Source organism: Oreochromis niloticus, linkage group LG11 (genome assembly GCF_001858045.2).
Source record: "Oreochromis niloticus isolate F11D_XX linkage group LG11, O_niloticus_UMD_NMBU, whole genome shotgun sequence".
Lineage (NCBI taxonomy): Eukaryota > Metazoa > Chordata > Actinopteri > Cichliformes > Cichlidae > Oreochromis > Oreochromis niloticus.
This window is the reverse complement of record NC_031976.2, coordinates 788,929-812,223: the sequence shown is the minus strand read 5'-3', so window position 1 is coordinate 812,223 and position 23,295 is coordinate 788,929. Positions and strand designations below refer to the sequence as shown.

Here is a 23,295-nt window from a genome sequence, read left to right as displayed (position 1 = left end):
AACATACCTATCAATTTAGAGATTCGTTAATGTGTGTGTGTGTGAGTGACATTCATACAATCACACTTTCAAATACTGCCAATGCATGCAATCATCTATGTTCCAATTTTCATTAGGTTTAGTAGAATTTTTTTGGAGCTATAGCAGTACGTTATACTTTCTGCCTGCCTCCGTCAATATCGCTTACGAGTGGAATATAAGTTGAAGCAGACAAGCATGCTAAAGAGCAGTGTGAACAGTCTGAATTTGTATGACCATAATGTTCTTCCTTGATGCCCATAAAGCTGATAACACTTACAGGCATAAGCAGCAGCAGGGTACTCTCAGTAGCAGAGCACAGTGCCCAACTTAGTACACCTGTAATCACCATGAAAAGTCCAAGACCACATTACTCTCTGGGGAGGCAGATTTGAAGCCATTTTTGAAGCCATTTGAAACCTAATTAAGTCACATCTTCAAGGTCCTGCCCGCCATTATTGTGTGTAATGACTTTTTTTGGCTGGTCGATATTTTAGATCAACTGGGTGATTTGTGGAGTGCCTATCAGAATCTTTTGGAGTCACTCTTGACAAATCAGGCGATTGAGCATGCAAGCTTCAGACTGCTGATAAGGCGAGAGCAGTGGCTGTGAATACACGGAGAGTCAGATAACCACCTACACTCCAAGTCAGGCAGAAAGCCAAGGTATTTTTCCCAGAGCCTACACACAGGGATTCAGAGCTGATTTCATTCAAACCATGCGAGAGGTGCTGCGAAACACAACTAGTGTATACAATGAATAGCTGCCAAACCAAAATAGTTCAAAAAATCCATCCAATATGTTACATCGTCATAGTTTAGAAATACTGGATCAAAATCTTATGAAATTCAAAATTACAAGTACAAGCTCCCAAAAATACTTTGTGCTGGCTGATCCTCTTAAGTCATCGCCAGTTTGATAAAGTTTTCATCCACCTGCCTCTGCCACGATGGGAAGGCTAATGGTGTCCTCTTTTTTTATGTCTTCTAAACCCTCAGTGAAAATGATAACACTGAAGGGGCCTTATATCTGTAAATGCTTTAAAATATCCTGGTTCATCCAAATCTTTGCTGTAGAGTTAGTTAGAATTTAGAATGTGTTTTGTATGTTCTTAAATAAAGTCTTAAATTGACAGATTTTCAAAGGCTTATATATACTCATCATGGGTATAATATCAGGGTATATATCATGAGCTTTTAATGATTTCTTTAAACTGTTAAACTGTTCTCTTTCAAGGGCAGCATGAATGTGCAGAATACGCCTGAGGTCCCTGAGGTTATAAAACAACAGATTACGCCCATTTGAGAAGAATTTTGTATTAAACTGTACTAATAATAAAAATGGGCACTGCTTGTTTTTCACACTAGACTTAACCAAGGGCTACTTGCCCTTGTCTTTATGATCGAAGGAATAATATCCATCTACAATCTGTACGGTTTGCACCAATTTGTTGCACTTAATTTTGGCTTGTTCGGTGCTCCATCAACCTTACAATGTGCCATGGACTGAGGTGCATGCTTAGATGAACAAACCTGCAGCCATTGTAGCTTGTCCACGGCCCAAAGCCCAAAAAGGGGAAGCAGCTTTTGGGGTTGCTTGCTTACTAATGAAGGTTATTTATGAACTTTGTTGCTCTGACTAGCCCCCTGACTGACCTCACCAAGAAAGGTATCTCAGATCTGGTTCAGTTCACAGAGTAGCGGCAGATATCATTTAAGAGAGTGAAACCCGTAGAGACAATATCTGTATTTGGATGTAAATTAAAAGACTTCCTTCAAAAAGCCGTAAAAACATTTTGGAATTGTGCGCCTACTCAGTCGTCAACTAATTGTAAGGTTGACCCTGTATGCTATGAAAAGATATATATTAATCTTATAAAGTTTGTATCTGTCTTGTGTGAAACTTGTATGAAAAGCATACAAGAGGGGAAAACAGATATAAGATCCCTTGAAAAATTATATAAATGAAACTTGTATGTTTTGGATACTTACTAAAACAATATATGAAAGTAATGAGACAGTGGCCGCTTTCATGAGTAAATCATATAAGCCTTATATGATTCACTATATGAAGTAGGCCACATCTTATGCAAGTCTTATATAAGTTTTTTCTATTTCTTTTTCATATGGGTGGTCTTTGACCCAGGGTTTTTTGGTATAATTTATTCTTTTGGGTTTGATATCTTTGCTTCTAGTTCTTAGTTTTTCTCTGCTGAGATCAGTTTCCTTCTGTGTCTTTCCTGTTCTGGTTCTGTCTCTGTGTTTAGTCTTCTGTCTCTGTACTAAGCTCGTGTGTCTTATTCCTGGTGTCAGTGTTAGTTATTTCCTGTTTTGTTTTGGTGCTGTGTGTATGCTGTGTTTAGTTTTACTTTCTCTTGTCTCGTTAGTCAGAGTCAGTTCAGCTGTGTTCCCAGGCGTTTCCCATCTCCCTAATCACCTGGTGTATATATACTGGCTTGTTTTTGTATTTTGTTGTCTCAAGGTACAGAAAGGAAACGACTAGTGTGCAAAAAATCCTTGACCGCATCTTCCAGTCCCATAACATAAAAACTATGTCAGTCATGCTGGACACTATAGCTGCATGAATAAAGAAGAATCCTCTACTTCACTAAAGACTTCTCTTTTGGGAAATATGGTAACAGAGCTGAGTGAGGAAGATGGTAGACAAGCTCCTTCATGTCACTGCTGTAGTAAACAAGTTCCTTCATAAAGCTGCTGCAGGATATCTGCTCCTCTTGGCAGCCATGGCCAGTGGGTTGAAGAAGAGGAACCTGCCACCTACACACCGTCAGCTTCCTCTACTTCCGCTGTCCAGGTTTTCGTGATCGCCTCTTCTCAATGGTCTTCAGGCCAGTGCTGTCCACACCACCCAAACCAGTGGGGTCCGAGCCATCTGAGCCAGTTGGTCCTGTTTGGCCTGAGCCCGAGGGACCCTTGTAAGCTGAACCCAAGCCAGAGGGTCTCTATCTTCTCTTCCAATGACGCTGACCACTGGCTTTGTTTCCTGAGGAGTCTTCGTCAATACCAGCCTCCAATTAATCATCTTTGCAGCAAGATAAGCCACATCTCTTCTATTGCCCATTCCCAGGGTTCCTTCATTTCATTCATTCTTTGTTCCCCTGGCCGATTCCCTGAATTTCTTTTTCTACACTGCTTGCCACCTGGCAGGCCTCCTGAATTGCTTCTTCGCAGTTACTGGACTCCTGGCAGACCTCCTGAACTGTTTTGCCTGCACTGGCCTCTGCCTCTAGACCTCACTACATGACTGGGCCAACCTAAAAACAGTCAGAATCCTCTCTGACTGTCCTTTGGCCGAGTCAGCCACTGGTCTGTTTTCTGTTTTGTTTGGACGTTGTAGCTCTTTTTGTTTTTGTTTCTGTTCCCTCTGCATACCAAGTATGCTTGAGCAAGATACAGAATCTCAAGTTGCTCTCCGATACATCCAGAGTATCAATCCCTGTGAATTTGAAATAGAAAGCACTTTCTGTGAGTCACTGTGTGCTTTGAGTCAGGAAATTCAAGTAGAGTAGAAAAGCTATATATAAGAATCAATCCTTTTGTTTAAAAGAAAAAAAAAAGGTAAATTAGGCCATTTTTAAAAAATTAGCTCCAGGGGTTAGAAGATGAAGACTATGCAGAAACACCAAGGTGAAGTCAGAAGGTTCTCTGTGATAAATTTTGCCTTCGACACTATTTTGATGTCTCCTGTCAAGACACGTCATGTTGAGAATGGCGTAGTCCACTCCTTTAAAAGCAGCAGTACATCTCAATCAAAGGTCCTCAAGGCAATTAATTCTTCGAGTTCAAATTTAGTACTGTGGGCAGTTTGATGCCCAGAATGCTATGACCATCTATAAAAGACTCTAGTTGTAAAATTATGATTTTCCCTAAAATTGTAGTGATGAATAGACGTTTTCAAATAGATCTAAATATAGAGCGAACTAAAGCATTAAACTTTTCTATTTTAATCCATGAGAGTACCAAAGCTTGTTGATTCAATTCAGTTTTATTTATAAAGCGCCAAATCACCACAACAATCACCTCAAGGTAAACCCTACAATGATACAAAAAAGAAAACCCCAATAACCATTTGACCCCCTATGAGCAAGTGTTTTGGTGACAGTGGGAAGGAAAAACTCCCTTTCAATAGCATAAATGCAACAGCCTGCAAAGAGCTGGCTGCCAGTAGTTGGTAGACTGCTGCCTACTGGGAGTCTGCACTTTCACGTTTTCTTTTTACCTCATGGAGCTATGCTTGCATTGAATAACAATACAATTTGGAATCAAACCCATATTTTAGCACCTGCTGTTGGACTGCAAGCTAAGTGAAACCTTTTATTCCTTATGTTATGTTTAGGACTACGTCTCTTGTAGTTATTAACTTAGGCCTCATGCTATCACCTTACAACGCTACTTTAGTAGCTAACAATACTTAGAGTAGTCATAAAAGCTAAGGTTTTATAAAAGTAAGGTTGTCATAAAATAAGCTCACCATTATTATTGTAAATATGGATAGAGAACTATATGAGGTTAGTTCTACTTTCAAATAAGACATCGAAAATATTTTTATATGTGTATATACAGAACTGTGCAAAAGTTTTAGGCGGGTGAGGAAAAATGCTTTAAACAAAAAAATGCTTTCAAAAACAGAAAGCTATTTATTATTTTTTTATATATATCCCATAGCAGCTGTATAGTGTAGTGGTAAGACTACATGCCTTTGGAGCGAGACTCACAAGATCCATTCCCGCCTGGGGCATTTGTATCCACTAAGGGTCCTAAGGCTAGACCCCCAATACTAAGCCAGTCTACCGCAGACATGAGCGAGAGAGATAAATATGAAGTCATGCTCAGACGTTGCCTAGAAAAACAAGGTCCACATCAGGTGTATATGAGATCTCAGATCTGAATGGATCTGAGATCAGACTAGAGCAACCTCCCTAAACAGGATCCAGTAACCACTATCCAGTATCCAGGCAGACATCTAAGTTGATGTTGAAGAAGCTGACTGCACTCCATGAGCATCTGGCAGCGCAAATGAACCAGCTGCTAGTTGACGAGAGACACCCAGAATGGCTAAACGAAGGCCGGACGGTCCTGATCCTCAAGGACCCCCAGAAGGGACCGGTCCCATCCAACTACCGACCAATAACCTGCCTCAGTACCACATGGAAGCTCCTGTCAGGCTAAGATGAACAGGCACATAGGCACAGGCACAGGTCAATACATGAGTGGGGCACAGAAAGGGATTGCCGAGACTGTCAGTCTGACTGTCATGACTAGGCACTGCCTGGATTGATTACAAGAACACCTATGACTAAATGCCCCAAACCTGGATCCTGGAATGCCTAGAACTATACAAGGTCAACAGGACCCTAAGAGCCTTCATCAAGAACTCAGTGGGGATAAGGCAGATAACACTGGAGGCCAACTTCAAGCTAATAGCAGAGGTCACCATCAAGTGTGGTATCTACGAAGGAGATGCTCTGTCCCCACTGCTGTTCTGCATAGGCCTGAACCCCCTCAGTGAGATCATTAACAAGACTGACTACAGATACCGACTACAGATGGAGCAGTTGTCAGCCACCTCCTGTACATGCATGACATCAAGCTGTATGCCAAGAGTGAATGAGACATCGATTCACTGATCCAAACCACCAGGATATACAGCAATTACATCGGAATGTCATTTGCATTGGAGAAGTGTAGTCGGATGATAACAAAGAGAGGGAAGGTAGTCAGAACTGAGGGGATCGAACTACCAGAAGGCAACATTGCAGACATAGAGGACAGTTACAAGTACCTGGGGATCCCACAGGAACATGGGAACCATGAAGAGGCCCCTAGGAAAGTTGCAACCACCAAGTACCTGCAGAGGGTCAGGCAAGTCCTGAGGAGTCAGCTGAATGGGAAGAACAAGATCCGGGCTATCAACACCTACGCCCTGCCCATGATCAGGTACCCTGCTGGGATAATAAGCTGGCCAAAGGAGAAGATAGAAGCCACTGACATCAAGACAAGGAAGCTCCTTACCATGCATGGAAGGATTCACCCCAAGTCCAGCACCCTGAGGCTGTACGCTAAGCGGAAGAAAGAAGGCCGGGGACTAGTGGGTGTCAGCACCACGGTCCATGCGCTCAGTGAATACCTCAGGCAGCAGAAACCCGAGGAAGAGGAGGCACCATCATGGAATGACAGGCCCCTGCACGGTATGTACCAACGGAAGATAGAGGAGGTGGCTGATATTCAGAAATCCTACTGGTGGCTGGACAAAGCTGGACTTAGAGACAGCACAGAGGCACTAATCATGGGAGCACAGGAACAAGCTCTGAGCACAAGGTCCATAGAGGCTGGGGTCTATCACACCAGGCAAGACCCCAGGTGGAGGCTGTGTAAAGATGCCCCTGAGACAATCCAGCACATAACAGCAGGGTGCAAGATACTAGCAGGCAGGGCATACATGGAACGCCATAACCAAGTGGCTGACATAGTATACAGAAACATCTGTGCCGAGTATGGGCTGGAAGTCCCGAGGTCAAAATGGGAGACGCCCCCAAGGGTGGTGGAGAATGACTGAGCTAAGATCCTGTGGGACTTCCAGATACAGACGGACAAAATGGTGGTGGCTAACCAACCGGACATAGTGGTGGTAGACAAACAGAAGAAGACAGCCGTGGTGTTAGATGTAGCGGTTCCGAATGACAGCAACATCAGGAAGAAGGAACATGAGAAGCTGGAGAAATACCAAGGGCTCAGAGAAGAGCTCAAGAGGATGTGGAGGGTGAAGGTAACAGTGGTCCCCGTGGTAATCGGAGCACTAGGTGCGGTGACTCCCAAGCTAGGCGAGTGGCTCCAGCTGATCCTGGGAACAACATCTGAGATCTCTGTCCAGAAGTGCGCAGTCCTGGGAACAGCTAAGATACTGCAGGACTCTCAAGCTTCCAGGCCTCTGGTAGAGGACCCGAGCTTGAAGGATAGACCGCCTGCAGGGGCGAGAGGGGAATTTTATATAGATATATATGGACGGCGTCAACGCGTTCGGACGGTTAGCTCGTTGACGCTGTCCAGTCCCACGCACGGGGCAATCCGCGGTAACTCGTTAACGAAGATTTGCTGTGTTAATGCAGTTATCGTGTTAATGCTGACTGTGTTGTGTTTCCTTCTTTCACCCCAACCGGTCGCAGCAGATGGCCGCCCCTCCCTGAGCCTGGTTCTGCCGGAGGTTTCTTCCTGTTAAAAGGGAGTTTTTCCTTCCCACTGTCGCCAAAGTGCTTGCTCATAGGGGGTCATATGATTGTTGGGTTTTTCTCTGTATTTATTATTGTGCTATCTACTGTACAATATAAAGCGCCTTGAGGCGACTTTTGTTGTGATTTGGCGCTATATAAATAAAATTGAATTGAATTGAATTGAATTGTGTTAATCTGAGCTGTAAATGGGTGTGATTGTGACCCACACCCGTTTTCACACTGTGGCTCATGTGATTACGCAGAGGGCTTAAAAATCTGAGAGTCTCCACCAATTGCTCTTAGAATTGAAGAAGCTTCTCGGATGAGAGGTGAAACATTTTCAAGAAACTTACTATAGTGAACCCACTGCCATGTTTATGTTCATGGCCTTTTGGCCAGATCACTCTTTAAAGTGAGAAATTTATGGTCAGAGAGACCTTTCCTTGGATAAATAAAGGATTCATGAAATAGAAATTGTTGTTGGAGTTTTTGAGGGGGGTTTTAAACATAGACTGTACACATGCAAAAAAAAAAAACAAAGCAAAAAAACAGTGTTTTTACCAAATGATCATAAACTTTCAGATTATACAGATAAACATAAGGAAGGTGGAAAATAACACAATTTGTTTCTTTTCTCTTTCTTCTCTCTTCTATAAATTGGCTTCCTCTTTTCTCAGATCTCATGTGAATGAGCTTTATCTACTTGATTAATTCACCATGGTTGCATGAGCAGTTCCTCCCATCTGTTGTAATACTAATGCAAAACAATTCCGACATGTATAGCCTGGGGACAAGAATATCTGTGACACATCCATGTAAAAAGCCACTGTCAAAAGCAGTATTACCTTTAATAAGATGTAATTTTATTACCTAACAAGGTGTGTGTTTACTTATTAAGTCATTTAAAGGTGTTGTAGCAACAGGCAATAGGGAATGCCTATGACTGGAAGAAGAGAGACGTATCATTGCTTTGAATAATATCCTGCAAAGACACTTACATAATAAACCACCATTAGATATATGCTTTGCAGAAGACAATAATTAACCAACCAAAGTAGTTTGTCTGTTTTTTGTTTTCCTTTTCTTGGTTTAAACTGTGGGAAGTAAATTGGGAAGCTTGCATGTCTGAGAGTGTGGTCTATTGAATTGACTGAGGCTGATGATAAGTCTTATCAAAGCATTCCATTCCAGTCATGTATTTTAAACATCTCACACTGAATTTGTGGATAGAATATGTTTTCTCAGTGGATAACAATAGCCCTTTGCAAATGCCTGTACTTAACGCTCAAGGAGAATAAAAGCAAGACTTCATGGTACACAAAGAGGAGTAGAGCTCAAATGGTGTCAGAACAGGACTTTGTCACATGTGAACCTGGTAATAACCCAAACATAGGAATTTAAACAAGTAGCATCTCTAAACTACTTATCATGCAGGGAAACAAGGCCGAACTCTTGGGTAAGACATCAGCATTTCCCAGAGGATGAAGGGAACATCCTATGTAATGACACAGGTCTCCACCTCAAAGGGCAGGCAATGTTCTGTTCCACAGAGAGATTCTCAACCTACTTGTTTGTTTCTTTGGAGGAAAAGAGCCTAAACATACCTTGAAGGTGTTAGTCTAAATAGCATGATACCTTTATCACCATACATTTATGAAGAATAACAAAATACATGCAGAAGTGATTTTTCTTATGTGATGTTTATGGGAAATTAGGATCCTGGGATTTTGACTGATTGTGCAGGTTACTATTACCAGTTTTGGGGAGTAGCGGAATACATGTACCGGCGTTATGTATTTAAAATACAAATATGAGTAACTGTATTCCATTACAGTTACCGTTTACAAAGGTGATAATCAGAATACAGTTACTTTGTTGAAATAAATGGATTACACGGTGGTCTTTTCCTGTTTCATATGTTAGGCTATGCCCTCTCTATTTTTGGTAATTCCACGCCGGTGAAACCCAAACAAAGCACACATTAAGAGGCTCTAATGTCTGTGTCTCAATCTCACAACCCATATCACCTCTACTTGCAGCCGCATAATGACGTGAAGACATATTCTTTGGCTCTCGGAGGAGGCGGACGCACTTTTTCTCCTCTCCCTTATCTTCCCTGCTTATGTCCTTGTCTAGTCTCATGTTTTTCTTTGTATTTTCCCTGGAACATTCTCTCACAGTCTGTTCTCTAAAACCTAAAAGAGGAATTATGGATTGGATCAACTGGTCGCTAAATGCAATTGACACCCCTTTCTCAACGAGAAGTTTGGGCTTGGGTGAGCCTGAGTGGTGAAGATATCTACCTATTCGGAACCATGGTAACAGGGTTCTGGCTGATCGGAGCTGGCTTGGCCCTGACTTATCAAAGAATTAAGAAAGGGGAACCAGCTTTTCAAACCCCCACAAGGCTGCCCGCTGGGATTGGAACGATGGGAGAGGCGTGAGTTTCTCAAAATGGGCTCATTGAGTCAACACGGATAAGATCTTAGAAAGGCTTACGGCTGCTGTGAATACTCAGAATAAGATCTCTGACTGCAGACTGGATACATCTCGGAAGGGCTCGCTCGGCATAACATCTCTGAGCGCAAAATTGGATGACATCTCGGGGAGGCACACCGCCGTGAGTTCTCAGACATTGGCTCCTTGAGCACAAGTGACAACATCACGGAACGCAAGTATGGCGAAGCTCGCGGCTCTCTAACGGGAGATTGAGAGACCAATGTTGGACTATAGAACTGCTTGAAATTCATATGAGCTGTTTGCACTAAAGTAAAAAATAACATCACTTATGCGGATACCCCTTTGGCACCAGCTGCAAGGCCGGAGCTGAACAAAACACCCTGATAACGACTGTGTTTAGTCTGTTCCTTCCCATTCCATGCAAGGCCACCTGGGTTGGCTGGAAGACTGTTTACTTAGCCTGGCAGGGCGAAGGACACTGTCTCAGCTGAACTCTGGACACGCACACACATACATATACTGATACTGATAAGCACTCACCGACGCATCACCCTCCCTACCCCAGATCCAACGCAACCTCCAACGCTTACCTCCCCTCTGATGTGGACATCGGGTCAGTTGGAGGCGCAGTCGAAAGATTGCAGCGGTCCCAGATCAGATGTACACACTGGAACTCTTTCCCATGTTGCTTGTCTGTGTTTATTGTGCTATGGTGTGTTGATATCTGTGCATTCCTGTATTATCCTTTTGTGTTACACATTTCGATGTTTTTTTCCTCGCTACCTAGCCTGACCTGTCTCCCCAATGTGATGTTTGTGTAATGTATGTACGGTCGGCAAGGTCTGTCATCTCGGTTGCGGGCAAAAGACCTGCAACTGACAAATAAAGGCTATATCATCTCATCTCATTTTTAAAAATTCTTATTCAAAAAGGCAACAGGCAGAGTGTTACAGGCATAGCCCTAAAGACTGTAGCCTCATGGGCAGTGTAGTCCGTGCTGCAGGGAGAATGGACTGCCATACCCGTTATATGTCTGCGAGTGCAAGAGAGGGAGAAAAAGGATAGTCAAAAAGTCCAAGCTGTCACCGAGCAGAAACGGGAGCTGGAAGCATGTAAATATAATAATAACCACTGCAGCCAAAAACAGTGCCCGATGAGCCCAGTTGTAAGTAAGCTATTAAGACTCGACTGTACACTGTGTTCGTGTTTTCCTCTGAAACAATAAGTTCTGTTGGAGCAGCCTTTCAACGCCTCTCTGTCTCTCGCTAGCAAAGTTGATCCAGACAACAAAGTAAAGCTAGTTTTCTGCTACGAGCCCGACACGAACCCGACGTATTAGCCAGAGGTCCCTTTACTATGGTTCGGAGCCGCGGACCTGTTTTATATACGCATGGAATAGTTTTCTATACGAGATTGCTGCAAAAAGTGCAGCCTTACCTAATGTCCACCTACTGTTACTCATTTATATTAAGGTTTACAAATCCAGTTGGTATTGGTATGGCAAGTAACCTTCAGTAATAGTCATAAATTCCTATAGCCATAAAGTCATAAAAGTCCTCCCCTGCGGGGCTCAGATCACAATCTGGTTCATCTCCAGCCTGTGTATAAACCTCTAGTACACAGAGAAAACCAGTAGTGAAACGCACAGTAAGGAAATGGTCGGCAGAGACTGAAGAGGCCCTGAGGGACTGTTTCTGTTCTACTGTGTGGGACAACCTCTGCAGCCCCCTGGAGGATGACCTCAACAGCATCACAGACTGCATTACGGATTACATGAACTTCTGTGTGGACAACACCGTACCCATCAAAAAGGTACGGTGTTTTTCTAACAACAAGCCATGGATAAATCCTGAAATTAAGGCTCTCCTCAAGGAGAAGAAGAGAGTCTTTAGATCTGGAGACAAACAGGAGCTGAGAGTTGTTCAGAAGAAGCTGAAATGGAAGATAAGGCAAGGAAAGGAAAACTACAGGAGGAAGATGGAAGAGCAGCTGCAACAGGACAACATCAGAGGGGTTTGGAACAGCCTGAAGACAATCTCAGGACAAAAACCAACCCCCCAGGCTGCAGGAGACTTGGGGTGGGTGAATGACCTAAATAAATATTTTAATAGGTTTGATCAACCACCCACCCCTCCCCCAGCATCGTCCCCCCTGCTGCAATCTCCTTCATCTTCAGGGACTGCCTGTCCTTCGTCTCAGGACTTCACACCTCTCAGCTTCACACCTCCCAGCTCCCAGTCATCACACCCACCCCCGGCTTCTGTGGACTCCAACCTACACACCCCTCCCCCAAAATCCACTCTTTCTATCTCAGCACTTCAAGTGAGGAACGAGCTTCGCAAGATCAAGGTGTGGAAGGCTGCAGGTCCAGATGGCATCAGCTCCAGGCTCCTGAGGTGCTGCGCAGACGAACTGTGTGGCATCCTAGGATATCTGTTCAACCTGAGCCTGTCACTGGGGAAAGTACCACAGCTGTGGAAGACCTCCTGTGTGGTACCGGTACCAAAGACCTCCCATCCCAAGGACCTCAGCAGCTACAGGTCGGTAGCCCTGACATCGCATCTGATGAAGACCCTCGAGAGGTTGGTTCTAAACCATCTGCGCCCCCTGGTGAGGTCTTCATTGGATCCGCTGCAGTTTGCTTACCAGCCTGGCATCGGGGTGGAGGACGCCATCATCTACCTCCTGCACCGAGCTCGGACTCACCTGGAGAAGCCTGGAAGCACTGTGAGGATCATGTTCTTTGATTTCTCCAGTGCTTTCAACACCATCCAGCCACGACTTCTGAGAGACAAGCTGGAGCTATCGGGAGTGGACCACCACATGTCCCAGTGGATACTGGACTACCTCACAGAACGTCCACAGTATGTGAGGTCACAGGGCTGTGTCTCTGATACACTGGTCTGCAGTACGGGGGCCCCACAGGGAACTGTGCTGGCACCGTTCCTCTTCACCCTCTACACTGCAGACTTCTCCATCAACTCCCCACGCTGCCACCTGCAGAAGTTTTCTGACGACTCTGCCATAGTCGGCCTCATCACAGGTGAGGACGACTCAGAGTACAGACAGTGGACTCTGGACTTCGTGGACTGGTGTCAGCAGATCCACCTGCTGATCAACGCCGGGAAAACCAAGGAGTTGGTGGTGGACTTCCGGAGACGCAGACCCACCACACTGACACCGGTGAACATCCAGGGAGTGGACATTGAGATAGTGGACTCTTATAGGTACCTGGGTGTTCACCTGAATAATAAACTGGACTGGAGCCACAACACTGATGCTCTTTACAGGAAGGGTCAGAGCAGACTCTACCTGCTGAGGCGGCTGAGGTCATTGGGAGTACAGGGAGCGCTTTTAAAGACCTTCTATGACTCTGTGGTGGCATCTGTCATTTTTTACAGTGTTGTATGTTGGAGCAGCAGTTTATCGGCAGCTGAGAGGAAGAGGTTGGATAAACTCATCAGGAAGGCCAGCTCTGTTCTGGGATGCACCCTGGACCCAGTGCAGGTGGTGGGAGACAGAAGGACTCTGGCCAAAATAACATCTCTGATGGACAGAGTCTCCCACTCCATGCATGGAAATGTTGCTGAACTGCAGAGCTCCTTCAGTGACAGACTGCTGCATCCTCGATGCATGAAGGAGTGTTTCCGCAGGTCCTTCCTCCCTGCAGCTGTCAGACTGTACAATCAGAACTGCTCCCAACAAACATGTTTACATCAGCGCTGTAACTGCAATAAGTTAATCAACCGATTCGCACTACAACCTGGGTTTGCCTCTTATCTGTAGTTATTTTTATATAATTTAATAACTGTACAGTACTTTTTATAGTAACCATTGTCCTTAATGTAAATATGTAAGAAAAATTGTGTATGTTTCTGTTCTGTGTCCTGTGTACTGTTTGTTTGTATATGTGTCTTTTTGGCTGCTGTTACAACCAAATTTCCCCTTGTGGGACAATGAAAGGATTATTCTATTCTATTCTATTCTATAAATCACACAGCAATAGTTCATTCATGTAGCTATAAAGCATGATAATATATTAAATAATCCAAAGTATTCAGAATATGTTACTCTCATTGAGTACTGTAACGGAATACGTTACATTACTCAGTAACTCAGAAGGTAGAGCAGATCCTCAACAAATAAGAATGTTGGTGGTTTGATTCCTGGCTGCTCCATCGCCATGCCAAACATCCTTGGACAATATAATAACTCCCAAGTTGCTCTCCAATGCATCCACTGGAGTACGAGTGTGTGAATGTTAGATAGAAAGCATTTTTACATAGAAATTAAGTTTGTATGTATGGGTGAATGAGGCATGTTGTAAACAGTGCTTTGAGTGCTCTGGGAGAAGAAAAGTGTAGAAATCCAGAAAAGTGCCATATTAGAATCAGTCCATGTAAATGTAAGTTATTTTTTTACTTCCTATATAATTAAGTTTAGGACCCCAGCATAAAGTCAGATTTGTTTGTACTGCTACCAACACAACCTTTTTCCCATATGTAATCTTTCATGAGAAAACTCTGGATTGATAATGTCAAAGTGTAACTAACCTTGAAGAAGGTCATGGTTGCGCCGTCCTCTACCACTCCATATTCTATCTTTGTCTGCTTGGCCAGATCATCAGCAGAGTCGATAGGCGACTCCATCCTCTCCACAGTTAGGAAGGCTGCTAGGTTTGCCGTGTAGGAGGAGATAATGATGAGTGTGAAAAACCACCAGATTCCTCCTACAATTCTGGTGGAGAGGGCTTTCGGCATGAGCTCAGATCCTGAATGGAAGGAGCAGAGGAGCAGGTGAGGCTGAATACAAGATTAGGCTTGTGAGTGGGCAGCACCCAGACTGGGCCAGGTCTCTGCATCTGCTGCCTGGATCACACACTCAGACACAAACACAAAGATTGGACAGAGTGGGCAGACACATGGTTGAATATTTCCCTTATGTGTTCTCTCAAAGTGCGCATGCGCCAACCAGCATGCAGCCTGTTACAGTCGCTCCTGCTTTTCTCTTAGTTTAGCTCTGTTTTCTTACATATTCTTTTTTTTCTGACTTGTATTTTCATCCGTTTATTATCTTTCACTCAAAAAAAATAAAATAATTTCCCCTAGGGATCAGTAAAGTATTCTGATTCTGATTCTGATTTAATTTTGGAACTAACCTAGTTAAAACAATCAAATTAATCATTCTTAATTGTAGTAGTAGTAATTAATGCCTTAGAAAAACCAAAACTCTTTACTCATACTACCCATCTCTGACAGAGCACTGCTATAACAGGGTTTCATAAAATTGGATTGGACCACAAGGTAACAATGTGTCAAAAAGGTAAATGTTCCAGATGTTCCAAAACAGTAAAAATAATGAATTAATAAAATGTTATTTTGGCTCTTAAATGTCAACGATTTACTGATTCCTTATTTTTTTAAGGTAAATGAAAAGCATTCTGAATACATTCTGTCTTATATACTGGCATTATGGAGGTGCAGAGGATAACACTGTTAACTCATAGATGACCTGAAGGTGGTGGCTGGAGAAAGGGAGTGCAAGTACACTAGGGAAAACAGTGGTTGGAGACTGTGGCACCACTGGTGGACCACACAAACCCCACATATCATGTGGGACGGACTCTCAAACACAGACTGGGCCAAATATAAATGGAGCAAATTTAAAATGTATACATTTATGAACAAGCAGAAGCAGCTAGTTCATTTAATCAATCTACCAAGAGCAATGTGACTTTGTGAGTCAAAAATGAAGGGGCAAGTAATCTCCTAAACTCTGTAAACTCTGCTGATGTGTCATCCTGAAAATTAAGGTTTGGGTATAATACAGGATTTCATTCAGACACATTTCATTTCATAAATCCAAAATCTGTAACAGCTGACATGTATGATGAAGTAGAATACAAAACATTAGTTACTGTCAGATTTTAATGAAGATACTCTTACTGTGTCCACATGGTTCTGGATTATTCGGCAGTAAATAACTGAATCTGAGCTATGCAGTGGGCCTGCTGTCTAACTACTCCAAGTTAGAAGCCTTGCTATGTCTCTGAAGAAACATCACGCCCACTGTTTGTTGGCTATGCAATTTATGCTACAGCTGCTGTGAAGGGGCCATACGATACGAGAAGTCTTATGTTATCACACGGTTGCAACATCTCCCTCTGTATCGTCTTGATGCATGCTCAATCATATAGCTAAGTAAATCCTCAAGAGTTGATTCTGTTCATCTGGATGTAGCGTTTTCAGTGGGAGAAACGTTTCATCTCACTGAAAACACTACATCCAGATGAACAAAATCAACTTTTGGGGATCTCCCTCTGTATAATCTGTAAATCTCTGAACTTTTGTACCGATATGTCATTAAAAAAATACATACATACAATTGTACACCTGTGTTTTTGACCCGGCTGCAGTGGCAGTGGCGCAACACACAAAGGTTACAAAAATACAACGTGCATGAAGTGACACCAAAAAGGTGGAAAATGGTAGCATATGTAACGTCATTTTTGGCTCACGCTGCTGTGTAAAAGGGCTGAGCAGTGAACATAAAAATGGCTGCTGCTCCCATGACATGCACACAGTGCTACAAAATGGATAGATGCAACACTGTGGTGCAATATTCTAACAAAAGGTTCAAGAAGGTTCTTGATAAGGTATAAATACATATCCCCTGTGAAGAGTGCAACGGCAGTACCGTAAATGAATAAAGGTAAAAATGGTCCAAAAAGCTATTTTGATTTCAGAGAGTGCGTGTAACAGAGATTTACAGACACTGAATGCTCTCTTAATTCATCGACCTTTCAGATTTGCAACTAATTACCAAAGTGAAATTACATGTCAGCTTTTCCAAAAGATAAACTCTGCATAAAAACTATGCCTTCAGGCAACTACTGTGGTGATTTGGTGCTATATAAATAAAACTGAATTGAATAAAAATCTCAGTGGATTTACATCACTGTGATTCCACTGATTGTGGCCATTTTTACAAAGTATAGCTCATGCTTAGCTTAGCTGCTGAAAAGTTTGCACCGACTCGGCTCTAACATGTTTCTGGTTTATTTTCTTTCTTCTTCTACTCCTACGCCACTTTTGACACTATAACACACTATATACACCACTTAAAGTCATGGCAGGGTCTTTTTATTAAGTATTATCCAGAATGAATGCAGAGGATGAATGAATGTATATGTGGGGGTAGAGTGGGAGTGAGGGAGGGAGGTTTGTTGCCCAAATGAGGAAGGTGGGTCTGAGTTATAGCAGGACTATTTTATTTAAATGGCTTAAGCAAATCTGGGATTTTTCACATTCACTCAGAGAGAAAGCTCTTAGAGTCAGAGAGATAGAAATTTAAGAACTCTGTGTGCCACTCCCTCTGTGAGAGCCTCGATCCTCATACTAACTTCTCATCAAGCTGTCTTTCTTTCTCATAGTCCCTGAGTGAGCTGTCTAGTAGAGAGGGAGTATGCAGTGAAAGACATGGCAGCCAGCTGCAGCTTGAACCTGGTTTTATGGATTTTGCAATGCAGTGTGCACGAGGTGGTTCATGCCTACCAACGTTCTTTCCTAGTCCAGTGCCTCCACAACTAAAGCACATTTTCAGTGACATTGCATAGAAACATACATTATGATGTAACACAAAGCTAGAAAAAACTATTTGGACATAAGGAGAAAGACAGGATTGTATTGGTTAAATGCTTAATTATCACATTATCAGTTTTTTTTTTTTTTAATCTTTAACGATAGTGTTAGTTGGAGACTTTCATTTGCACTCGCTGGTTTGGTAGAATTTAAAACCACTACTGTCTGTAAGGTGCAGGAAATACGGTTTATGTTAATACACATTTTTATGGAGTTAATTAATAATGTGAGAAGTCCTCCCTATCTATTAAAAGAAGCGACAATAGCGGGAATACAAGAAATATACAACAAATATGTTCTGAAAAAAGAAATGTAATTCCTGAGAAAATACAGTAATTGTAAAATGTTCCTAAAATATCGTTATGTTGGCATGCAATCTTTAGCTAAAGTTTGAAATGGTATAAAAAGTGATTTGTGATTTGAAAGCAGTATATTATTAGGTATATTCAACCATGGCAATAAAGTCACCCAGTAGGGCCAACAGCCACCCATTTTGTCCATTTTAAAAACCACAACTCAACATGAATGAGAACAAACACACATTCATCAGTGCTGGTAACAATACAATGTTTGTTCTGTGTGGGACCCATGACCAGCAATCAGATGAAGGTATTACCAGGTTTGGACTTTTTATACTTTTGCACCAGAACAGAAAACAATGGGCGACCTTCAGTCCAAACAGAGCCTGGTTGGGGCTGACTGTCATGTACCCAAGGTAACGTCATGACCAAACAGCACGTCCCACAGTTTTCTGGGGGGTTAGGCAAGCCGCCCGGCAGGGGAGCCTCTCTACAGTGTAGACCAGCATACTGTTATGTAGCTACTGTGTGTTTGTCGAGACTAGTCGCACAGTCTTCTGGCTCCACATCTTCTCAACATGATGTCTCTCCATCATCATCATCCTTTTTAGTGAACACTAAACTACAATTCATGCTACAATACATGACATTTACTAAACTCTTTTTCAGATGCTACAAACGTATGCTGAATGCTTATCAGATATTTTCATTTGTTTTGTTGGGGTAAAGTTATGAAAAAATCTGCAATTTTATTTATTTATTCAAAGTAACTGGAATACTTATGGATCTGCGTTACAAGCTAATCTGGAGATATTAGTAAGCATGGTCAATAAGTAAGTCATAGCAACCCAGTACCTATGAGAAACACATGCGATATGAATGCCAAGCCATTACATTCCGGAGTGATTTAGTGATGCAGATAGTTTTGCCTTGCCCATGTTCTGAGACCTGTACAGTTCATCTGAAAAGTATTCACAGCGCTTCACCTGATCCATATTTGCTTCATGTTAATTTTTCCAAAATTGATTAAATTAATTATTCACCTCAAAATTCAAATCACAATACTCCATAATGACAAAGTGAAAAAAAGTTTTCTTAAAAATATTTCACACTCATTTAGAAAAAAGAAAACAAAAATGTAACATGTATAAAACTTTTCACACCTTTTGCATGACACTCGAAATTGAGCTCAGCTGCATTCTGTTTCCAGTGACCATCTGTCAGATGTTTCTACAACTATGTACGTCAGAGCACAAAGTAAGCCATGAAGTCCAAGGAACTGCCTGTAGACCTCTCAGACATGGTTACTTAGAGGCACAGATGTGGGGAAGGGTATAGAAAGATTTCTGCAGCATCACTGTCCCAATGAGCAGAGTGGCCTCCATTATCTGTAAATGGAATAAGTTCCTAGAGCTGTCCACCTGGACAATCTGAGTGATTAGGGTGACCAAGAATGTGATGGTCACTGTGACAGAGCTCCAGGATTGATCTGTGGCAAGATGAGAACCTTCCAGAAGGACAACTATTTGTGCAACTCTACACAAATCACACGTGTACGATAGAGCTGCCAAGCGAAAGCCAAGCCTCAGTAAAATAGTTTTTTCAACTTTTTATAATTTCTTAAGAGTTATGCGCAACCATTTTTTTCACTTTGTGATCACGGGGTGTAAAAAAGAATTCTGAGGTGAAAAATCAGTCTAATCCATTAGTTTAGATTAGTTAGAGGAATAAAGCTGCAACAGGATGAAATGTGTAACAAGTAAATGTTGTGACGACTTTCTGGCCCCTCGGGCTGACTGATGTTGTGATTTGGCGCTGTATAAATAAAACTGTACTGTAGTTTTCCTGGTAGAGCTGCTCAGTTTTCACCATGTGAGCTAAAGTACTTCGATGGGGTATTGTGATTAATATTTTTCTCTCTTTTTTAGTTCACCCTGCTGAAGTTTCACTGGGAAGGCCTTGAAAAAGTCTGATGGAGCCTGTTGCAGCACAATAACTGTCTGGGCTGTATGAAGGACCTCAAGGACTTCCTAGCGTGTTAGTTGCACAGATCAATGCTCTGTCTCTGCTGTGTGTTATGTAATCAAGAAAAAATGTTGTTCACACTGAGAAACTCATTTAAATAGAAGTTCAAAATGATTACTGTTACTATAGTAAGAAGTTTCATTCTTTTAGTTCTGTGAGTACAACAAATGAACTCTATAACCAGGGGTGCACATAAGTGGTCCGCAGGTGCGCATTCGCTGTCAAAATAAAAGACGCGCACCAGATAAGAAGTTGCAACGCGTGTTTGCGTACATAAGATTTTGTGGAGGAGGACAGACATTTGTTTAGAACTCTTAAAGATGTCGAAGAACCAAGCTCCTTTAAGCAATTACTTTGGTGTTCCTCCACCTCCAAAGAAATGTCAGAAGGAGTCCGAACCACAAAAGAAGCGCGTATTCTCAGAAAAGTGGTTGCAGGAGGTGAGCTGGCTTCAAACAAATGATGATTGCACAGAGATGTGGTGCAGAATATGCCGTGAAAATCCCACTCTAGCGGACAAACACTGCCTTTTATATGTACGCAAACGCGCATTGCAACTTCTTATCTGGTGCGCGTCTTTTATTTTGACAGCAAATGCGCACCTGCGGACCACTTATGTGCACCCCTGTGTATCAGTTGGCCACTTTCATCTGTGGTGTTTTTGGAGCCAGACGTGAACTGCTACTTAACCTGATTGGAAAACATTATCTCTCTTTGAGGCCTAATGTATACCTAATTTGCAGGAAGACCACAGCACACTGATGAGATGGGAACGTAGTTTAAGCCATAATGACTTGTGAAAAACATTGTACTCACTTAGTATTTCATGAGAGAAGTGGACATTTTGTAAATGTGAGTTAGCACCAAACAACCCTTAATGATATAAATATATACTCTAAACCACTCCGCTACTGGATTTACTTTTCTGACGCAGTAGCTACATCTGACTTTTATGTAGTCTAGTATGGAAGCGATGATAGAGTCTGGACAAAGCCAGCTGCACAGCGAGATGCCATTAAAGGCATCTCGCTGTGCAGCTAGCTTTAACTTATTTTACTTCTTGTCATTTGCATAAACTGATCCTTTAACACAATCTGGAATCTTGCAGCTACTTCCCTGTGTGCTCCATTCCAGTGTTTTGTTGCAAGTCATACATACAGTATATAGCATGCTTTCAAGGCTTTGTACGCAAATGTTTATGATATGAAACACAGCATATCTCATTGTGTCATTAAATATATAAGATAATGGCCCCCCAAAAATTGTATACCAAGTGGGTAGTACTTTCTATTACAGCTCGGTAATAATGTGTTAATAGTAGAGTAACAAGAGGAAACAAGAGCGTAACAATGTAGTATTTTCTAAGTTATTAATATGCAATTACCAAAGTAATAACCACTTAATATCCAAGTAATATCATTGTTCCAAAAGTGATTACAGAGGAGTAAAGTTACGCTTAAATTTATGTAATTGGATAACAAAACTGGGGTTAATAATGTGGACCTACAGCTCGGTAATAAAGTGGTAATAGTAGGGTAATAATGCAGAAACAAGCACGTAATAATAACAATATATTAATAACCTTTAAAACAAACTTGAAAAGTGAGTGAGTATTACCTGGAAACACCTGTGGTAGGTTCTGTGTAATAAGCATAAATAGAACAGCCTGCAACGAGCTGGCTGCCAGTAGGTGGCAGCCTGCTGCCTACTGGGAGACTGTGCTTTTTATTTGAGTCCTGGATAAAGACAAAGAAGAAGTTGACGCTAACTGCTAACTTTAGCCACCGTTTGCCTCCTTTTTGGCTTGTGTTGTAGATCCATGCTTGCATAAACCAGTGGATTATAACAATACATTTGGAATAAAACCCATATTATAGCTACTGCTGCAGGACTGAATTTTTTAATTCCTTAAGTTATATTTAGGACTATGTCTGCTAACTTACGTCAAGTACTGTCAACTTACACCACGAACAAAGTAGCTAACAGCAGGTTAGTAGCTAACGTTAGATTAGCAGATAATGCTTAGAGTAGTTCTAAAAACTAAGATTGCATAAAAGTAAGATCGTCATGAAATAAGCCCACCATTATTATTGTAGGTGGCAGAGCCCCTGGTGTTGATGAGGTCCGCCCCGAGTTCCTGAAGGCTCTGGACGTTGTAGGGCTGTCCTGGTTGACACGCCTCTACAATGTTGCGTGGAGATCAGGGGCAGTACCCCTGGACTGGCAGACCGGGGTGGTGGTCCCCATCTTTAAGAAGGGAGACCGGAGGGTGTGTTCCAACTACAGGGGGATCACACTCCTCAGCCTCCCTGGGAAAGTCTATGCCAGGGTGCTGGAAAGGAGAGTTCGTCCGTTAGTCGAACCTCGGATACAGGAGGAACAATGCGGTTTTCGTCCTGGTCGCGGAACACTGGACCAACTCTTTATCCTCTCGAGGATACTTGAGGGTGCATGGGAGTTTGCCCAACCAGTCTACATGTGTTTTGTGGACTTGGAGAAGGCATTCGACCGTGTCCCTCGGGGTGTCCTGTGGGAGGTGTTGCGGGAGTATGGGGTGACTGGCCCACTGCTACGGGCCATTCGATCCCTATACAACCATTGTAAGAGTTTGGTTCGCATTGCCGGCAATAAGTCGGACTCGTTTCCGGTGGGTGATGGGCTCCGCCAGGGCTGCCCTTTATCACCGATTCTGTTCATAATTTTTATGGACAGGATTTCTAGGCGCAGCCAAGTGGCGGAGGGCTTTCACTTCGGTGGCCTCAGAATCTCATCTCTGCTTTTTGCGGATGATGTGGTTCTGATGGCTTCATCGGGTGGGGGCCTCCAGCTCGCACCGGAACGGTTCGCAGCCGAGTGTGAAGCAGCAGGAATGAGGATCAGCACCTCCAAATCTGAGGCCATGGTTCTCAGCCGGAAAAGGGTGGAGTGCCCACTCCGGGTCGGGGATGAGTTCCTGCCCCAAGTGGAGGAGTTTAAGTATCTCGGGGTCTTGTTCGCGAGTGATGGGAGAAGGGAGCCGGAGATCGACAGACGGATTGGTGCTGCGGCTGCAGTGATGCAGACGCTGCACCGGTCCGTCGTGGTGAAGAGGGAGCTGAGTGTAAAGCGAAGCTCTCAATTTACCGGTCGATCTACGTCCCGACCCTCACCTATGGCCACGAGCTGTGGGTAGTGACCGAAAGAACGAGATCGCGGATACAAGCGGCAGAAATGAGCTTCCTCCGAAGGGTGGCTGGCCTCTCCCTTAGAGATAGGGTGAGAAGTTCGGCCATCCGGGAGGGGCTCAGAGTAGAGCCGCTACTCCTCCACATCGAAAGGAGCCAGTTGAGGTGGTTCGGGCATCTGACAAGGATGCCCCCTGGGCGCCTCCTGGGCGAGGTGTTCCGGGCATGTCCCACCGGGAGGAGGCCCCGGGGCAGACCCAGGACGCGCTGGAGAGATTATATCTCTCGGCTGGCCTGGGAACGCCTTGGTGTTCCCCCGGATGAGCTGGAGGAGGTGGCTGGGGAGAGGGAGGTCTGGGCTTCTCTGCTTAGGCTGCTGCCCCCGCGACCCGACCTCGGATAAAGCGGATGAGGATGGATGGATTATTATTGTATTGAGAATTATTGAGAACTAGATGCG

The 23,295-nt window shown here is 43.2% G+C and overlaps 1 protein-coding gene across 5 annotated transcripts in view; it reads right to left on the bottom strand.

Annotated features, from left to right (window-relative positions):
* grik2 (glutamate receptor, ionotropic, kainate 2) overlaps positions 1-23,295 on the bottom strand; it is a 318,702-nt gene that overhangs the window by 51,937 nt on the left and 243,470 nt on the right. For 4 of the 5 annotated variants that reach the window (XM_019354545.2, XM_005459403.4, XM_005459404.4 and 1 more), the window contains exon 14: positions 14,261-14,478. In XM_019354545.2, coding sequence (XP_019210090.1) covers positions 14,261-14,478 — 218 coding nt within the window. Of the gene's footprint in view, positions 1-14,260; positions 14,479-23,295 lie in introns of those variants that run through there. The other variant, XM_025911373.1, reaches the window with a different exon arrangement.